Source organism: Ostrea edulis, chromosome 3 (assembly GCF_947568905.1).
Source record: "Ostrea edulis chromosome 3, xbOstEdul1.1, whole genome shotgun sequence".
Classification (NCBI taxonomy): Eukaryota; Metazoa; Mollusca; class Bivalvia; order Ostreida; family Ostreidae; genus Ostrea; species Ostrea edulis.
In genome coordinates, this window is record NC_079166.1 from 90,323,986 (window position 1) to 90,345,169 (window position 21,184).

The 21,184-nt window shown below is 34.7% G+C and overlaps 2 protein-coding genes across 4 annotated transcripts in view; one reads left to right on the forward strand and one right to left on the reverse strand.

The window, feature by feature from the left end:
* LOC125677354 (DNA-directed RNA polymerase III subunit RPC2) overlaps positions 1-15,293 on the reverse strand; it is a 56,253-nt gene extending 40,960 nt beyond the window's left edge. For 2 of the 3 annotated variants that reach the window (XM_048915366.2, XM_056159377.1), the window contains exons 1-6: positions 15,109-15,288; positions 11,720-11,809; positions 10,726-10,790; positions 7,637-7,712; positions 2,628-2,728; positions 182-397 (exon numbers count right to left, since the gene is read on the reverse strand). In XM_048915366.2, the coding sequence (XP_048771323.2) occupies positions 182-397; positions 2,628-2,728; positions 7,637-7,712; positions 10,726-10,790; positions 11,720-11,809; positions 15,109-15,177 (617 nt within the window). In that variant the 5' untranslated portion in view covers positions 15,178-15,288. Of the gene's footprint in view, positions 1-181; positions 398-2,627; positions 2,729-7,636; positions 7,713-10,725; positions 10,791-11,719; positions 11,810-15,108 lie in introns of all 3 variants that reach the window. The other variant, XM_056159378.1, reaches the window with a different exon arrangement.
* A 139-nt stretch (positions 15,294-15,432) lies between these two features.
* Positions 15,433-21,184, forward strand: part of LOC125677355 (uncharacterized) — a 34,906-nt gene continuing 29,154 nt past the window's right edge. The window contains exons 1-6 of the mRNA XM_056159379.1: positions 15,433-15,535; positions 16,968-17,038; positions 17,440-17,504; positions 17,897-17,964; positions 18,595-18,734; positions 20,332-20,409. Coding sequence (XP_056015354.1) covers positions 16,985-17,038; positions 17,440-17,504; positions 17,897-17,964; positions 18,595-18,734; positions 20,332-20,409 — 405 coding nt within the window. The 5' untranslated portion in view covers positions 15,433-15,535; positions 16,968-16,984. The remainder of the gene's footprint in view (positions 15,536-16,967; positions 17,039-17,439; positions 17,505-17,896; positions 17,965-18,594; positions 18,735-20,331; positions 20,410-21,184) is intronic.

Sequence of the window (21,184 nt, forward strand, 5' to 3'; positions counted from 1 at the left end):
TGAAAGTCATATCACTGACATCACAATATACCCAACAGTTATAACACACAGCCTACTACGAGATGCTATATATTAGTGTAATAAGCTATGATGTCATAGCTAGTAAAACAATGAAAACCATTAATATGACATAAAGTCTCTGACATAATATATTACAATCACCTGATCAATGAGCACTGACCTTGTTACAGAACATTCTATGGACCGATTTCGCCCGCTATCCGTGTCCACAATCATTCTATTTTTAGACAGTTGCTCCTGGATTAAGATGACCTTCTCAGTGCCCCTGGTGATGAAGTAGCCACCCGGGTCCATCGGACACTCGTTCAGTTTGGCCATTTCTGCAGGACTCTTTCCATTCAGCACACAGTTAGAGCTTCTCAGCATGATAGGCATTCTACACACAGGCGAAAAAATTAATTTCAAATCTGTGATTCTACACACAGGCCAAAAATTCAATTTCAAACCTGTGATTCTACGCACAGGCCAAAAAAATAACTCAATCATGGTCATTCTATGCATGGGTGAAAAAATAACTCAAAAACTGTCATCCTATGCACAGGCAAAAAATCAATTAAATGACTTTCATTCTATGCATGGGTGAAAAAAAAACCCAACTCAATAATGTTCATTCTACACACAGACAAAAACAACAACTCAATTACTGGCATTCTACACACAGGGGAAAAATTAATTCAATAACTGTCATTTTATGCATTGGCGAAAAAATGAACTCAATATTAACTGTCATTCCATGCATAGATTAAAAAATTAACTCAATAACTGTCATTCTATGCATAGGCGAAAAAATTAACTCAATAACTGTCATTCTATGAATAGATGAAAAAATTAACTCAATAACTGTCATTATATGCATAGACGAAAAAATTAACTCAATTGTGGTCATTCTACACACTGAGGAAAAATTAATTTAATAACTGTCATTCAAGGCTCAGATGAAAAAAAAATTCTTCGATAACGGTCATTCTACACACACAAATGAATTCAATCCCTGACATTCTACACACACACACAAATGAATTCAATCCCTGACATTCTACACACACACACACAAATGAATTCAATCCCTGACATTCTACACACACACACAAATGAATTCAATCCTTGACATTCTACACACACACACAAATGAATTCAATCCCTGACATTCTACACACACACAAATGAATTCAATCACTGACATTCTCTGCACACACAAATGAATTCAATCCCTGACATTCTACACACACACAAATGAATTTAATCCCTGACATTCTACACACACACAAATGAATTCAATCACTGACATTCTACACACACACAAATGAATTCAATCACTGACATTCTACACACACACAAATGAATTCAATCCCTGACATTCTACACACACACAAATGAATTCAATCACTGACATTCTACACACACACAAATGAATTCAATCACTGACATTCTCTGCACACACAAATGAATTCAATCCCTGACATTCTACACACACACAAATGAATTTAATCCCTGACATTCTACACACACACAAATGAATTCAATCACTGACATTCTACACACACACAAATGAATTCAATCACTGACATTCTACACACACACAAATGAATTCAATCCCTGACATTCTACACACACACAAATGAATTCAATCACTGACATTCTACACACACACACATGAATTCAATCACTGACATTCTACACACACACAAATGAATTCAATCCCTGACATTCTACACACACACAAATGAATTTAATCCCTGACATTCTACACACACACAAATGAATTCAATCACTGACATTCTACACACACACAAATGAATTCAATCACTGACATTCTACACACACACAAATGAATTCAATCACTGACATTCTACACACACACAAATGAATTCAATCACTGACATTCTACACACACACAAATGAATTCAATCCCTGACATTCTATGCACAGATACAATCTACACACACACAAATGAATTTAATCCCTGACATTCTACACACACACAAATGAATTCAATCCCTGACATTCTACACACACACACAAATGAATTAAATCCCTGACATTCTACACACACACAAATGAATTCAATCCCTGACATTCTATGCACAGATACAATCTACACACACACAAATGAATTCAATCCCTGACATTCTACACACACACAAATGAATTCAATCCCTGACATTCTACACACACACACAAATGAATTCAATCCCTGACATTCTACACACACACAAATGAATTCAATCCCTGACATTCTACACACACACAAATGAATTCAATCCCTGACATTCTACACACACAAATGAATTCAATCCCTGACATTCTACACACACACAAATGAATTCAATCCCTGACATTCTACACACACACACAAATGAATTCAATCCCTGACATTCTACACACACACAAATGAATTCAATCACTGACATTCTACACACACACAAATGAATTCAATCACTGACATTCTACACACACACAAATGAATTCAATCACTGACATTCTACACACACACAAATGAATTCAATCCCTGACATTCTATGCACAGATACAATAACCATCATTCAATACAATCGTAAAAAATTAATCTTCATTAGCATTAAGGAAATACATTAACACTATCGTACCTCCCGATGGGTAAGTTGTTTCTGACGATTCTCTGGTTTCCACGAGTGTACTCGATATCCACGGTGATAGGAGCAGAATATGTCATGTCACGCAAACGGCACTGAAATTTAACAAATCAATGTGACAACAAACGGCACTGAAATTTATCACATCAACTTTAAGATCGGTGAGAGAACAATTTCAAGTTTAATCATTATATTGATATCAGGCTCTAATACCAAAAACAATGACTGATTTTCAGTTTGAAAAAGGAACCATTTTGAAAGTCAAGATTGAAATGGCAATAAGGATAAACACAAAACGACACCGATAGATTTTTATATGTGTCACACAGTACATAGATCTGTATGTGTGTCACATGGTAGATGAATTTTTATGTGTCACATGGTAGATGAATTTTTATGTGTCACATAGTAGATGAAATTTTATGTCACACGGTAGATAGATTTTAATGTGTGTCACATGCGAAGTTCTTGAAAAGCATCGGTTTTATCAGTTTTGCCAACAAAAGAAAGAAAAAAAAACAAAAAACAAAATGTCCAATATAAATATTTTGCTTATCAGTTCAATTGGTTTCCACTCTGCAACGATTTTGAAAAATACAATAAAACAAAATGTAGTGACCGCTGTTAAATTATTACACCAGTGAAACACCTAAGTCTGAGTGATAACAAGAAATGTGCAATGAAACAAAAAAAAAAAAAGAAACATATGAACAAAACTAGGGCTATGCAGGTTTCAAGAACACTGGTCAATGGGACAGGAATGGCTTAAATATGACGAAAATAATGGAATAACACGCATCATTTGTTATGATAGCAACGCCAGACCAACATTTAAAAATATTCATTTAGGCTAATTCATAATTGTATCATTTAGTTTCATCATTTCAAGTATTACATTTCTTAAAAGAAATCATCAATTTACTCAAAATGTACCCAAATATAGGCGTTGTATCAAACATTTTCTAGGGTAACACCCCTTGACCATAAAATAGCATTTCCACTAGTTCAGGGGAAAAAAGATCACAACCTTGAAACTGGCAATATATTTAATTTCTGAAGAGTATCTCTCTGTACGTATTCCTTCTTGTAAAAGTTATTCCAAAAACACACACCATTCATTGACTAATCCTTGAAGTTACTACAGTGAAACTTCTCCAAACCGGCCCCTCAGAATACCGGTTCTCTCTGAATATCGGCCGATTTTCAAAGTCCCGGCAGAAACCTTAACATTTCCTTACAAAGAAAGTCTCACAAAACCGGCCACCCCTGAAAACCGGACATCAGCCACTTTTTAAAGTACAATTGTTAACAAACATGTGTAAATTACCCTTATAATACTGGCCACTATTTGAAGACTAGAACATTTTGGCCAGAGGGGTGATTAAGACTGGCCAGGTGTGAAAAATGACTGACCTACAGACCAGGTGGGAAATTATCAACCGGAGGTGTGAAAAACACAAGTGGCCTCTATAAGTTCTATAGTTTACCTGTGCTGTCCAGGGTGTTAATTGGTGCTTGGCTAATCGAAGTGACCCTTTCAAATTTCTGTACGAAATGTTATAAACAGATATGCATATATTGAATGAATACAATCAATGCGCCATATTGTTGCACCATGGATATAAGCGGTAGTTAATAAACAACAAACCCATGACTGTTAATGATAATTTTCAATAGATAAATGAGTTTTGGGGGGTTTCAATAGACTTAAATTCCTAAGAAACATCTAAATTGAAATTATATATTTACTACTGTACTTTTCAAAAATGTCAAAACAAATTTGTTAACGATATAAGCAATGGACGTAAACAGAGTTTTTATAGGTAAGAGAAATTCCAATAATAGGCCTCTGTGTTTTCTTTATGTATCCTGTTATAAATTTTTAGTTAAAATTAGATGATTGCAGCAAGACTCTTTCTTGTAATAATTACCTGTAGGTAGAAGCGGACTAGTTTGACCTCCACCGATAATTGATCATAGATCCGCATATCAAAATGAGCAGTACCTACTCTGTGTATTAATTGTAGCAATCAAATGGCTATGTGTTGGTTTTGTTTATTAAAACATAAGCCGCAATTATACATAAATGCTGCTAGTCTACAAATTTCAATACATATATCAAATGCAGTTTTATTTAAACGGACTGTTTTCCATTATCTATGCATGTCAATATAAAAATGTTTATTCATGTTTAATTAGTTTAAGTGCTATAAATTGAAAATAAACATGTTAGGCCACATAAAATTGAAATTACGGTTCTCAGGCCCGCGCGCATCTGTTTTGAGGTGCCCGCATTGCAAATTTTATTGCATTTTTAATAAAATAAAAAGTAGGTAATGCGGCGACGTATCCGGAAAAAAAAATTCCGCATTCAATTTTTCAAAACTTCCGCATTATTCGGAGCTCCTCCTGTCTCAGTATACGAATAGCTGTATTTAGCAGAGAATACCGAATACCGGAAATCTTCGTTTGTCGTGCGCAATAAAGACTTCCGATGTATAACAACGTGGTTGCAGCATTATTTTGAGAATGTCTATTGTGTCAATAAGTATTCGACAAGGAGCAGTGTTCATTCTACCATGGACAATTATAGAGGGATATTCGGAGGGATGTACCTTCCTAGATCTTTATGAGGGTGTGAAAGCAATGAAGTTCGATTTGGGAAGCTGGACGTTTCCTGAGAAATTAAAAAATGCCGCTGTCTCCGTTAGTGTCGGTAAGAACAAGAACGAATTAGACTCTGCAATCATTACAAATAAAGTATCGTCAACGATACCTGTTTTCGGCCACTTTGTGAGATATACGGTGTGTGAAACCAAGCCCGCCGATGTTTCTGCACATTTGGACAATGATAGTGCCGATGATCATAATAATAATGCCAAGGATTGTCAAGAACCGGGAAGAGCCACCAGAAATATCAACGACATGTTGGTTTTTAACGCACGTAAACTTTGCCTTCCAGAGCCATTCTCTGAAGATGCCAAAATTACAAACAATAAGCGAATTGTTTACAACAAAATTTTATATTTGTTGGGAAACGCAGGCCTGGGTTTTACACCAATGACAATAGATGAAGGTAAAGATTTCATAAATGCTTTAACTAACTGTATTTGGACAATAGACCCATTTGTTGATACCCTCAGAGATCGGTGTTTTGCTCTTCCAGTTCTTTTTGAAAATCTGTTTGGTTACAATGTACCCGAAAACCATAAACATAAGAGGGGTGAGTTGAGTCAATCAACCAGAGGAGGATCCCGTCAGAGCACCTCGTATCAGTGCTCTGTTGGAGAAAGTATTTGTTAAATCGAATTTATCATGCACTTCTCCTGTTGAGGTACCCTATTACAGTTCTGGTGTATTTCCTCCAATTTGCTACCACTGTGGGGCACAAGACACAGATACTGAAGAGGGACAATATCCTATGTGTCCAGATTGTGTGGTTTCTAAGTTACAGCCTCCATTGAAAAGGAAAAATGTTCAGAGCTTGAGAGCAAAAAAGCAGAAAAAATGAAGGGAAAAAACACTATGCAACTTAACTGTAGTACATATGCTTTATTATTTTGACCACACAAGACAATTTGTTAAGATAGCATGTGTTAAATTTGTTTCATATGTATAGTGACGGTACAATAAAGAATTTGCTTGATGTTATATGTTTTATGTCAAGTTGGCAAATAAAAAAAAGCCTCCCTCATCTGTTTTGGTACGAATAAAAAGAAAAAAAAAAAGCCTCCCTCCCTCATCTGTTTTTGAGAAAATTGGCCTGAGAACCAGAGAATTAATTTTATGTGGCCTTAGTAAATGATTTTGTTTTATTTCCAATAGTGAAATAATAGTCCTTGAACACCATATTATATGGTTTGTGGTATGTCAATGAAATATTTAATAAAAATTGAGCTGAAATGTCTCTATAAATGCTAAATTCTCACTATACCGGCCACCCCTCTAAACTGGCCGTTTTTGTCGGTCCGACAGCTGGCCGGTTTAGAGAAGTTTCACTGTATTTAGTTATGAAGTAGTTAATCATTATCATGAATAAATGAATTATTGAGACTTTAATAATTCTATATCTTATTTGTAACAAATCATAATTCTTAATGTCAGTAAATGGAGTTCAACTATAAATTCAACATGCTTTAGTACAAAATTCAACATGCTTTTGCACTGGTGTTTGATGTTGAGTATTAAAAAAGGATCTAAGGATTTTTAACTTGAAAAAAAATAATACAAAGTCAATTTTAAAACACCCAAAAATTTGAAAGAACAACAATCATACATGAAAATAAAACCATCCTTCCTGAATGATAAATAAAAATAAAACCATCCTTCCTGAATGATAAATAAAAATAAAACCATCCTTCCTGAATGATAAATAAAAACCCAAACCATCCTTCCTGTATGATAAATGAAAATAAAATCATTCTTCCTGAAAGGAAACTCTGGAGAGTGAGACAGAAGAGAGATGGATGTTGAAATGTAGAATCAGATTCAGAATGTGAACTGAATGACAAGGAGACATACTACTGACTTGAAAAATACATGGAATTTAAATTTGATTAAATTTCTATTCATTGTTTTATTTTCATTTTAATTTGTTACCTTCAAAAATCAAACTATGGAATGACCTACCAACCCACATCAGAAACCTTCCTACTCATACATCATTTAAAACTGCTATAAAAAATATGTACCACAAAAACCAAATAAACAGTTTTAATTAATAATGGTAAACGCAATGCAAACATCTTTATTCAAAAAACTAATTTTATGATCATTAGTTCACAGACCAGTAGAACCTGAACATCTATTAGAAAAACAATTTCCTTTCATTCAGAGATTTGCAATCAGTGAGTTGAGCTCCCTTAATTCACAGGCGATATTTTGCTTGGGTTCGAAGTACTCTTTACTAGTAACTTCGAACCCAAGCGATATAACTGCCTGTGCCTTACAGGTAAATTCAGACAGACGTCGGCTTTTTAACCAAGCCGGAGCAGGTAACTTACCTCATGAGGAGAAATCGGCTTGGTGATGTTGAATCCTTCCTCCACATCTGGCATTCCAACATAGATATTCAGATATCTACAACATACCATGTTATAGTTTACAGATATTTAATTACAACATATCATGTTATACATGTGTAGTTTACAGATATCTACAACATACCATGTTATAGTTTACAGATATCTACAACATACCATGTTATAGTTTACAGATATCTACAACGTTTACAGATATCTACAACATATCATGTTATAGTTTACAGATATCTACAACATATCATGTTATAGTTTACAGATATCTACAACATACCATGTTATAGTTTACAGATATCTACAACATATCATGTTATAGTTTACATATATCACATGACTGCAACATAGATATTCAGATATCTACAACATATCATGTGATAGTCTACAGATATCTACAACATATCATGTGATAGTCTACAGATATCTACAACATATCATGTGATAGTTTACAGATATCTACAACATATCATGTGATAGTTTACAGATATCTACAACATATCATGTGATAGTTTACAGATATCTACAACATACCATGTGATAGTTTACAGATATCTACAACATATCATGTGATAGTCTACAGATATCTACAACATATCATGTGATAGTTTACAGATATCTACAACATACCATGTTATAGTTTACAGATATCTACAACATATCATGTTATAGTTTACATATATCACATGACTGCAACATAGATATCTACAACATATCATGTGATAGTCTACAGATATCTACAACATATCATGTGATAGTCTACAGATATCTACAACATATCATGTGATAGTCTACAGATATCTACAACATATCATGTGATAGTTTACAGGGACTGACACTAACGGCTGTCCGATTGTCCGGGACAACTTAAAACGGTGGTCGGACAACTAAGTTCTGTAGTTTACCTGTCCGATGGGACAACCAAAAATAAATGAAGGGTATCCGTGAAATTTTAATAAATTCTACGTGAAAAGAGTCCTTAAGGTTTTTGAAGTACATCTCGTCGATAGAAATAATCTGATAATCAATATGGCGTTTTTCTGGTTTTCCCTGATCTAAATTTAGATTGTTCATTAATATCGACCAATCAGCTTCATGGTGTATTTTAATCGCGCCAATCAGATGTCTCTATTGTCGCGTGATTCTTGGAAGTGAACAAACAGATATAGAACACTTTTTCCGAAGTTAAAATTGAATAATTTTTACGAAAAACATGTCCAAAATGAAAAATTATCAATAGGTTATCAAATAATAATTTATTAAAAAGAATTTAAGGGGAATATTCTCTGATTATTTGATCCATTATAGTCTTAAATAAAACATATTACGACGTAAGAAATGACATGTCAGCTTGATGCCAGAAATGAGTGTCATTCAGATCGGGCATCATTTCTACATCATAATCTTTATCAGTTTCGGATAAGTACATTTTCCATTCGGACAACCTAAATTTCATGTTAACTTGTCCGAAGGGACAGGTTGGTATTAAAATTAGTGTCAGTCCCTGGTTTACAGATATCTACAACATACCATGTGTAGTTTACAGATATCTACAACATATCACATGATAGTCTACAGATATCTACAACATATCATGTGATAGTCTACAGATATCTACAACATATCACGTGATAGTCTACAGATATCTACAACATACCATGTTATAGTTTACAGATATCTACAACATACCATGTGTAGTTTACAGATATCTACAACATATCATGTGATAGTTTACAGATATCTACAACATACCATGTTATAGTCTACAGATATCTACAACATATCATGTGTAGTTTACAGATATCTACAACATTTCATGTGATAGTCTACAGATATCTACAACATATCATGTGATAGTCTACAGATATCTACAACATACCATGTGTAGTTTACAGATATCTACAACATATCATGTGATAGTTTACAGATATCTACAACATACCATGTTATAGTCTACAGATATCTATAACATATCATGTGATAGTCTACAGATATCTATAACATATCATGTGATAGTATACAATATCGACAACATATGTGTTATGTTTCACATCACTTTGAGAATTTTTCACTCTTATTGAAACTTCACCAGCAAATTTTGACCTACATGTGTATGCTTAGCGTTCATGGCCGAAGCAGTGAAGGTTCCTTATTGTGCCAACACCTGTCGCGACATGGGACCCCTGTTTTTAAGGCCACATCTGAAAGACCTGTGATTCTCACTTCTAAATGCCAAGCGTTTGTGAAGGAACAATCATTGCCTATTTTAATGTCTTAGGTTTGATCATAACATGAATGGGACACAAACCCATGACCTTATGATTATGAAGCGAACGCTCCACCACTGAGTTACCGCGACCTGTGCCATTGTACATTACAAAATCTATAAAACACTCCTCTTTGATCCACTGTAAATTGTAGGAAAATATTAGATCCCGAGTAAGAACAATGTGAACATCTTTAATTGATAATGAAGCACTGTACAAAGTTTCAAGTGCCATATAAAGGAGAAAAGTGTTCACAAGCTAAATTATATACTCCACCCCTCTTAGATCCACTTTAACTTTTAGGAAAATAATTGGATCTTCACATCTCAACATGGGAACGTAGCATTGTACAAAGTTTCAAGTTTATCTGATAAGCCATACACGAGAAGTGTTCACAAATTTTGTGACAAAGTACAAAAACAATACATGTTGGTCTCCCTCTAGAAGAGGGAAGACATAAATATCTAATTATATGTAATAATAATAGTATTATCAAACTAAAACATACATATTTAAAATAATCTACAATATATCATGTAAATAATCTACGATATATCATGTAAATAATCTACAATACATCATGTAAATAATCTACAATATATCATGTAAATAATCTACAATATATCATGTAAATAATCTACAATACATTATGTAAATAATCTACAATATATCATGTAAATAATCTACAATACATCATGTAAATAATCTACGATATATCATGTAAATAATCTACAATATATCATGTAAATAATCTACAATATATCATGTAAATATTTGGACATTTTCACTTACTTCATGTAAAAGTTTGGGTCTGCATCACTCAAGATTTTGTCATTGGCTTTCATGATACTTCTGATCTGGAAAGAAATGACGATCCATTCAGAGATCAAACGAAATAACGATCCATTCAGACATCAAACGAAATGACGATCCATTCAGACATCACTCTTCAGAACCACACTAAGAAATGATGACACATTCAGACATCAATTCTTCAGACGCACACTCTGAGATTCCCGTCAGCTAGTTAACCAGACACTAGAAAATATTCAGCGAGGCTGAGTGTTTTGTACTTAAAAATTCTAAAATTTTGATTGTGGATTTCGTTGAATTAATGATAATAAACACTTCATAATTAGAAAGGAAGTACAACACAAGGAAGGATAAATAAACATCGGCCAGTAACGTGCAGTACATGCCCTGTCACTCAAACTCGTTCACTTCCTTAACAACCTGGTGGAGTGGAGAGTTAAGCTGTAATCTGTAGATTAATCACATGTTAGTAGGGCGTGTAAGTTTTCTCTCAATAATTTCACAATAAAATTGCATTCTTTCACTAAAATAAGGTTAATCCTAAAATTTTCATTGATACACATAACATTTTCTCTTCACAAGCCTCCCACAAAATAATACAGAGCCTGCAGGAAATGTAATCTACACTTTAAGTGATTTAAATTCTTGTTCAAAACAACACTTAAATTTGTGCCTTTGGTTTTATAAAGTGATCTCTCTCGTATCTGGATATTTCCTCAAAATAAAAAATCTTGGGGAAATTCCAAACTGACTCAGCATGCATCCGCTCAAAGGAAGGACTGAATCAATTGAAAATCAATGAAAGTTACATTTTAGGGAAACAAACAAACTAGATATCATTCTTGTTATGTAAAGAGTTGTGATAACTCTGATGTGTTACAGTCAAGACAAAGAATTTAGAAGATGGACAGTATACATACATTACATATAAAATGTATTTTGAGATTTCCCCCCTTCATGTTAAGAGTCTTACCTCCACATTGATAAAGTAGTTGAAGGAATCAATATGCTGTTTGACTAGCCCTTTCACTTTCAGAAATGCTGGCAACAATTTCCACTTTTCCTACAAGTATCAAAACATCTCAATGGTGTCTTAAATTTTGTCATAATAGTACAAGTTAAAAGACAATACGTAAAGATCTTACAAAACTATGCTGAGTGTTAAAATTATTGTCATGTACTATGGGCCTGACACAGCCTCTACCAACATAATTAAGATTTATATTAATTTGATCTATAAGGAAATTCGAATAATATAATATACTGAAAATCGTGAGATAAAATAATGAAAATCACCAAATTCTCCGTTTAATAGCTTTATAACAAGGCGATGATAATCCTGAAAATTTGTTAGTAATCCTCGTGTAGCAATGACTTATTTTAATTCATGACAACAATACACTTATTAATAAATAATCAGCATGAATTCACACAATCTAAATGTTTGACACATTACCCCCCCCCCCCCATTGTTTTAACGATATATTGAAATCCATTCAGAAACCTAGAATTAATAAATTGATCACAATCATTTGGTGTTCAATGTCTATATATAGACATGTGTACAATTCTTTGCCGTAATGTAAGTAGCAAGGTTGATTTCCATCGCCATGTGTGTACACTGTATGCTTAAACTTAATTCAATCTAATTATAATTAGATGTTAGATCCGCTCGCGTACTCGCATACATTAAAATTAGATGTTAGATCCGCTCGCGTACTCGCATACATTAAAATTAGATGTTAGATCCGCTCGCATACATAATGTTATGTATGCGAGTACGTGAGCGGATCTAACATCTAATTCTAATTAGATTGAACTTAATTAGAATCTTTATCTCTTAATTTAGATCCGCCACTGCTTCAGTTGTGTCATGATATTAAACGAAGACAGTGGTTTCACGTATTTATCATGATATTAACCAGAGACAGTGGTGTCACGTATTTATCATGATATTAACCAGAGACAGTGGTGTCACGTATTTATCATGATATTAACCAGAGACAGTGGTGTCACGTATTTATCATGATATCAAACAGAGACAGTGGTGTCACGTATTTATCATGATATTAACCAGAGACAGTGGTGTCACGTATTTATCATGATATTAACCAGAGACAGTGGTGTCACGTATTTATCATGATATTAACCAGAGACAGTGGTGTCACGTATTTATCATGATATTAAACAGAGACAGTGGTGTCACGTATTTATCGTCTTGCCATGGCATATTACATTTCTTTATACACTGGGCCTTTATTGCATTGTTTGTAGGACGTCCCGTCGAGAATTTTCACTCTTACTGAGACGTCACCAGCTGTCGGTGAAGAACACAATCATGCTTATGGTTTGAGCTTCTGGCAAAGGATGGGTTGCTACCTGTGTTTACATCTTAGATTTGACACCGCCATGACACAAGCGGGATTCAAACTCCAAACATTCCTGGTTACAAAGCAAATGTTAATACTCTACCAATAAGCTATATATATGTATACAGCGACCGGTCCACCACAAGACTATGATGAAATCGATATAGTCTACGTTAGAGCACTAAAGGTGCACCGATTAAGAGTGACACGACATATCATGGTAATATTATGCTACGGTTCAATTCATGATACTTTACACTACACCGCAGTTTGGTATACTCGGTCCGTATTAATTTGAACTGTCTGATTTGGCTTAAAATTGGGCCTTAAGAGCAGAGCTCTACCTATAGGTAACATGTATATACCAGTTTAAAAGGAAAATATAGAAATTTAATGAAAAATTAAACCATATTCCTATGAAACTTGAGAATTTTTATCCAAATGGCATCAATTCAAATACAACCGCGTGGACATGTATTTCTCCATTTTGAATCTTGTGTACTTAAGTTCATGTCGTTCTCAGATGTTACATAAAATCCGAAAAAAACATGCAAATCTTATTTTCTTTATCATATATCAGGGGTCTTGAATTTACTTTATAGTCACTTGCCCATGGGCAAGTACTACCTATAAATCCACTTGCCCATGCAAGTTCAAAATTCACTACAATTGCCCAAAAATAAAATTATTTTTGTCATAGATGTTATCTTTTTCTTGTTTACTTTTAGATCCATTCTTGTCTTCAGTAACAACACCCCCCCCCCCTTTTGACTCTTTCTCATTTCCAGCACTAGTATCTTTTTTTAATTAGCAAAACCAAATTGGAACAAACTAATTTTTTCACATTTTCATTAAACATATTGAAAATTAAACTCTAGAATAAAACAAGAACAACTTAGTATTTTTTAAAATAGTTTATTTTCTTTCATAAAAAACACAAGAGGTCAAAATTGTTTGTAAATTTCATTATTCTTCTGAAATCATTTAATCACAACTAGAAACATTCATACACCGTAGTGTGCAAGGAGTCATTCCGGAATTCTGCGGGTTATCCGGATTGGTTTTGATATTAGTTTAAAAGCAATGTTACTACCAGTAGCGAAATGCGCATACTTGCTTAGATAAACTGGCAAAATGTGACTTTCTTGAAGTTTAATTGATCTGAGTGGACTTTCATTCAAAAGTTTATTACTTTCCCATGCAGGTATAAGCTTATTACTCTAGATCTGTTTCCCCGAGACGACATTGCACTTACCCCGGGCAATGGGAAAGCGTAATTCTAGAATCCCGATATACATAGGCATATCCATTTACGCAATTGCACCATGTTTCCTATGTTTTGTGAATTTGCTAAACACCGACGCTGAATATGATGTCACGATGCGCGATTTACATCAATTACATTATGTTTCCCGCGTTCAACGATTAGGCGGGTCACAATACCTATGCACAATCACGCCATAAGACATAGTATTGTAAAAATGGCTTCCGTGATGTAAAACGTGGTGCTGACTGTGCCATTGTATTATTTATCCCCCTTCAACTCTAATGTAGGAGCATTTTGAATTTTAAAGAAAAACATGCAGTTGTAACAGTAAGTTGCAATTAAATGATTCTAAAAGCAGTGTAACTGTTCACTTATTTTTATTCATAGCATCTTCAAAGTATCGCAATATGTATCGTATCGTCAGGTCTGTATCGTGAAACGTATCGAATCGTGAACCAAGGTTATCGTTGCGCACTCCTAATCTGCGTGATCTCCGCCATTTTAGATGTGGGACTTCTGGGATTGTGACAAAAGAAAAATTGTCTAGACGAATGTACAGCTTCAACTCGGACTTATTCTCGCTTTTTAATCATTAGAGCTTAAATTATTTCCAAACCATCTATCCTAATTTTGACTTGGATATTGGTGGAAACACAACAATTTATATTTTTGGCCTCGTGTGTTTCTCGACCTTCCCATCTGTGTAATCCTTAAAATGACACCAACCTCTATTGTCTTGATGGGCGCCGCCAGCTTTTCTTTGTCCATTCGCATTATATCCTCTATGTCCTCCATGCTGACTTTTCTCGTCCTGCTGAGCCAAATAGGGAGCAAAATTCCTCTTACTTTACATTGCTATTTCGAAAGTTTTACTAAGTGTACATACTTTAAGTATTATGCATCTCGATCCCGATCGTTTCCGTTCTACTTCTCCAGACATAATCCATGTTGTCATTTCAGCAAATTGATTCTTAATAAAATGTAAATATTCTCAATTGTTGTAATATATATGCATGTCAAAATTATAATATATTCAAATTTTATGAACGAAATCTTTGTATATATCAATTAACTTACGGGTTTGGTATTCAAATTATTCTAAACTTCCTCCACATGCCGTTTCCCGTTTGGACGTAAATATAACCAGCATTTTGTATGTATTGAATTTGAAGTCAGTATATCAACTAGGCCTAGTGAAATAAATACACGATATTACTGTAATATTACTAGTGAAATAAATACACGATATTACTGTAATATTACTAGTGAAATAAATACACAGAGTTCTTGAAATTTCTTTTGAAGTGTCAGACATTTGGTCCGATACTGTTAGAAATAGTGTCAGCCCAAACAATATTTTGTCAGTCCAGAAAAAAATGCATTGCTTTTGAGGTTTTTATAAATTTTATTTATAATCAACTACATGTGTTATTGTATTCAATCTCCATCTCAGCTATACGTTCATGAATTCTCCTTTCATACATACCCTTTCGCATCTTTCTCACACTCTGAATCTTCTTCAATTCACCGAGTCACTTTTTTGCTCCATTTCTCTCTCATCCTCCACTTCTCTCTCACTCCACTTCTCTCTCACCCCACTTTTCTCTCACCCTCCACTTTTTTCTCTATCCTGTCTATTCATCTCAACTTCTTTCTCTTCCTCTGCAATCGTTTAAATTACTCTCTCTCACTTTGGCCCAGGTGTAGTTGGTCTCGCGACTTTGAGCAGATGGTGTCACCTAGTAATAGGTAAAACCGCATCAAACAAAAGTCATTGTCTACCAGATTCCCGGTTTCTTTTCTCCTCGTAGTTCTCACAACAGATCCCTCACGTTTACGTTTCAATGTCTTTCCGGATTTAGCATCGGTTTGAAAATTTATGGGCCACATGGCCGCCATTTTTCCCGGTAAAAAACGGACTTCGATCCCGATCTTTTATCGGCCATCAGGACCGACAATTAAATAATTTGAGTCGGACATTTACTACTTTTATCGGATAATCCGACATTACCGACACTTTTCAAAACTCTGAATACACGATCATACTGTAATATTACTAGTGAAATAAATACACGATATTACTGTAATATTACTAGTGAAATACACGATATTACTGTAATATTACTAGTGAAATAAATACACGATATTACTGTAATATTACTAGTGAAATAAATACACGATATTACTAGTGAAATAAATACACGATATGACTGTAATATTACTAGTGAAATAAATACACGATATTACTGTAATATTACTAGTGAAATAAATACACGATATTACTGTAATATTACTAGTGAAATAAATACACGATATTACTAGTGAAATAAATACACGATATTACTGTAATATTACTAGTGAAATAAATACACGATATTACTGTAATATTACTAGTGAAATAAATACACGATATTACTGTAATATTACTAGTGAAATAAATACACGATATTACTAGTGAAATAAATACACGATATTACTGTAATATTACTAGTGAAATAAATACACGATATTACTGTATCATTATGGCCTCACCACTGTAGTGTCGCATATTTTGTGATTCGCTCTTTTGTCTAATTTTAAAGCAGACTAGGCGGAGAGAAACATGTTGAACGAAGAAACAGACTTGGTAGATGGAGTCAGCGCCAGTGAGGACGAGGTAATGAATGATTGAATGAGATGCATGGTCATTGGTGTATTGCACTTAATGAGTTGATCATCTCTCTCACTTTACTTAACACTGCTTAACTACAGATAACCATTAATTTTCTCAGCTTCCTGAGAAAATGCTTCCAGTGTTTCTCTATACTCTCAGACTGCTTAGTGCCCCTGACAGTCTTCAACACTGTGAAGGGATAATTTCCAGTCAGGGGGTTGGGCCGTAGCTTGAATGGTCTCTTTGCTCATATCCCTATGTAACTCCGACAGAATTTTGTAATTTAACATTTAATTTTTACGATGCATGGTGGCCTTTTCTTCACTTGTAAGCAAACAGGAGGATTTTGAAATACAAATGTGGATAAAGAATTGTCAAATACAGATGTCGATGTCATGTTGTAGGAGGACGATGAGAGGGGCCATGCCAGGCTGTTGGATGCCATATCTAGTCTGGGGGGCAAGAAAATGTAAGTACTGAGATATGAAATGTGACATTAACAAATTGTGATAACTAGTCTGGGGAGCAAGAAAATGTAAGTACTGAGATATAAAATGTGACATTAACAAATTGTGATGTGTTGATTAAAATATAACAGTTAATATTTGTATGTACAGAGATACATACATTTTAAACAAGAAATCTTGTGAAATACATAGGGTATTAATAAGGAAAATTCTTTCAGCTACTTGAAATTAAAAGTATGGTGGATATATTATATAATGAATATGCCTATGCGAAGGATTACTCATGTAAACCTCATGGTTTATTTCCAATGGGGTCCTTTTAACCTTATAAAAGACTAAAGACATACACAATATATTAAATGAAACTTTCTTTAGCTTGATTTTATTTTGGTAGCAACAAGAAAAGTCAAAGAACAGTTCCCACCAACCAAGTGTCAGAATTTAACTTCAAGGTGACCACAGGTAATTCAGAGACTAAAGATCTGATAGAATTACCAATCACATCTAGTGTAGTTAATCAGAGACTAAAGATCTGTTAGAATTACCAATCACATCTACCACAGGTAATCAGAGACTAAAGATCTGATAGAATTACCAATCACATCTACCACAGGTAATTCAGAGACTAAAGATCTGATAGAATTACCAATCACATCTAGCACAGGTAATCAGAGATCTGTTAGAATTACCAATCACATCTACCACAGGTAATCAGAGACTAAAGATCTGTTAGAATTACCAATCACATCTACCACAGGTAATCAGAGACTAAAGATCTGATAGAATTACCAATCACATCTACCACAGGTAATTCAGAGACTAAAGATCTGATAGAATTACCAATCACATCTAGTGCAGGTAATTCAGAGACTAAAGATCTGATAGAATTACCAATCACATCTAGTGCAGGTAATTCAGAGACTAAAGATCTGATAGAATTACCAATCACATCTACCACAGGTAATTCAGAGACTAAAGATCTGATAAAATTACCAATCACATCTAGCACAGGTAATCAGAGATCTGATAGAATTATCAATCACATCTATCACATCCTTTTCTGAATTACAACTAATGGCTTTTGGATTTCAGATGACTCCAAGGTCAAGCTCCACGAGTTAGTGGGAACCCTGAAGACATCCACCAGACACGGTGAGCTGAAGAACCAGCTGAACCGGGTACAGAACCAGAACGTGGTAGCGGTCCCACTGCCAAAACATCAGAAAGAGAAGGTAATTAAAAACAACTCGCCCACCCAACCAACCAAAAGAGAAAAAAAAGGCTGGAAAAAAAACACCATAACAAATATAAACTGGCCTACTCCATCTCCCCTCCCCCCTTAAACCCCCAAATAGAAAACACAAACCAAAACACCCCACAAAGACTTTATAGCGAGCAAAGCTCGAGTCGCTAAGCGATGCGACGAGCTCGCTCCAATGATTACACATATGAGTCACGTGATTTGCTCTTTATCAGTTGAAAAAAGATGAGTATCACCCATAATGCTTCTGGAAAAATGTCGCCATCACTGCGGTATACTTCATTGAGAATCCCATAATTAAATTAGATTGTTTAGAAAGTACCATAAACGTTTTTAAATTCCAGGCAAGATTTCTCATAGCTTCAAACGTTTTGTGTTTGCTTGGTTTGAAAGAAGAAGAAAATTGCAGTTAATATGACGTCACAATGTAACTGTTTACATCCATCGCATGATATTTCCCGCGTTAAATAAAGAGGCGGATAAAATGTCTATAAGTCGTGTTGAAAGATGTTAATGGGCTTCGCTCGTCTCAATGGTCACACCGTACAACATATTAATACCAGAGAAAAAGATGCCATAATTGAAAACAGCTGGCCTGCCCCTTTCTCCTAAAAGGATCAGAAGTCCCTAAACAACCCCAAAAGGAGAATGTAAAACAACTGTATTCATATGATTTTTGAGATTGAATCCTTTGCATTCGAAATAAAGTGAATTGTTTTTATTTGTTATAAGAAATAATTGAAAAAATAAACCTCTATACAGGCTTATGGGATCATACATTAAGTGATAAAAATTTAAGATGTCAATTTAGGCTTCTCTTATACACGCAAACTGTATACAACACAGTATCTGATCTGTGTATCATAAACACACACTGTAATGTCTGATCTGTGTATCATAAACACACACTGTAATGTCTGATCTGTGTATCATAAACACACACTGTAATGTCTGATCTGTGTATCATAAACACACACTGTAATGTCTGATCTGTGTATCAGTAACACACACTGTAATGTCTGATCTGTGTATCAGTAACACACACTGTAATGTCTGATCTGTGTATCATAAACACACACTGTAATGTCTGATCTGTGTATCATAAACACACACTGTAATGTCTGATCTGTGTATCATAAACACACACTGTAATGTCTGATCTGTGTATCATAAACACGCTCTGTAATGTCTGATCTGTGTATCATAAACACGCTCTGTAATGTCTGATCTGTGTATCATAAACACACACTGTAATGTCTGATCTGTGTATCAGTAACACACACTGTAATGTCTGATCTGTGTATCAGTAACACACACTGTAATGTCTGATCTGTGTATCAGTAACACACACTGTAATGTCTGATCTGTGTATCATAAACACGCTCTGTAATGTCTGATCTGTATATCATAAACACACACTGTAATGTCTGATCTGTGTATCATAAACACACACTGTAATGTCTGATCTGTGTATCATAAACACACACTGTAATGTCTGATCTGTGTATCAGTACTCTGATTTTCCTGCGGTCCCTGTTTGACGCTGATTGATATACTTTGTGTTACAGATTGAGAGAGGTGTAGCTTATGATAAGACGGCCAAGGAGATTTCAAAATGGGATCCAGTGGTCCTAGCCAATAGACAGGTAAGTACTGTGTGTGTTTTGTTAGGAGTTGTTCAGGATAAAAATACTCTGGTTCTCTGTCAATCTGGTTCCCTGTTTCAAAATAATGACTGTTTGTTGATGCTCATTGGTTAGAGTATAATTTGTTTCGTGACTGAGAGATTGAGTGAGAGATTGTGGGTGTGAGCACCACCGGTATTGTGGGCGTGTCATTGGTTAGAGTATAATTTGTTTTGTGACTGAAAGATCGTGAGTGTGAGCACCACAGGTATTGTGGGCGTGTCATTGGTTAGAGTATAATTTGTTTTGTGACTGAGAGATTGTGGGTGTGACCACCACCGGTATTGTGGGCGTGTCATTCCTGAGATGTAAAATATAGGTAGAGACTGCTCCTTCACTAAACGGTCTTTCTGATGAGACCTAAGAAATCAAGGTCCTGTGTCACAGTAGACATTTTTACAATAAAAAACTCTCACTGCTACGGCCCTGAGTGCTAAGCTTAGGTCTAAATTTGTGGTAATTCGCTTAAACTGGTGACATCTTAATATGAGCGAAAAATTCTCAAAAAGATGTAAAAACAACAAACAATTAAAAGATTTACCTTAAACACTGTACATGTGTGTGCATGTAATACTGTATTAGCGTCTAGAAGTCGAGGACAACTAAAGGTCACTTGGCATAATCATGAAGTAGACAAGTTTGTTGGTGGTGTGTTGTATAAATACTCTAGAGAATACTATTCATGTTTTGAAGTTTACATGAATTTCTGCACTCCAAGGTCACGATATAAACACAT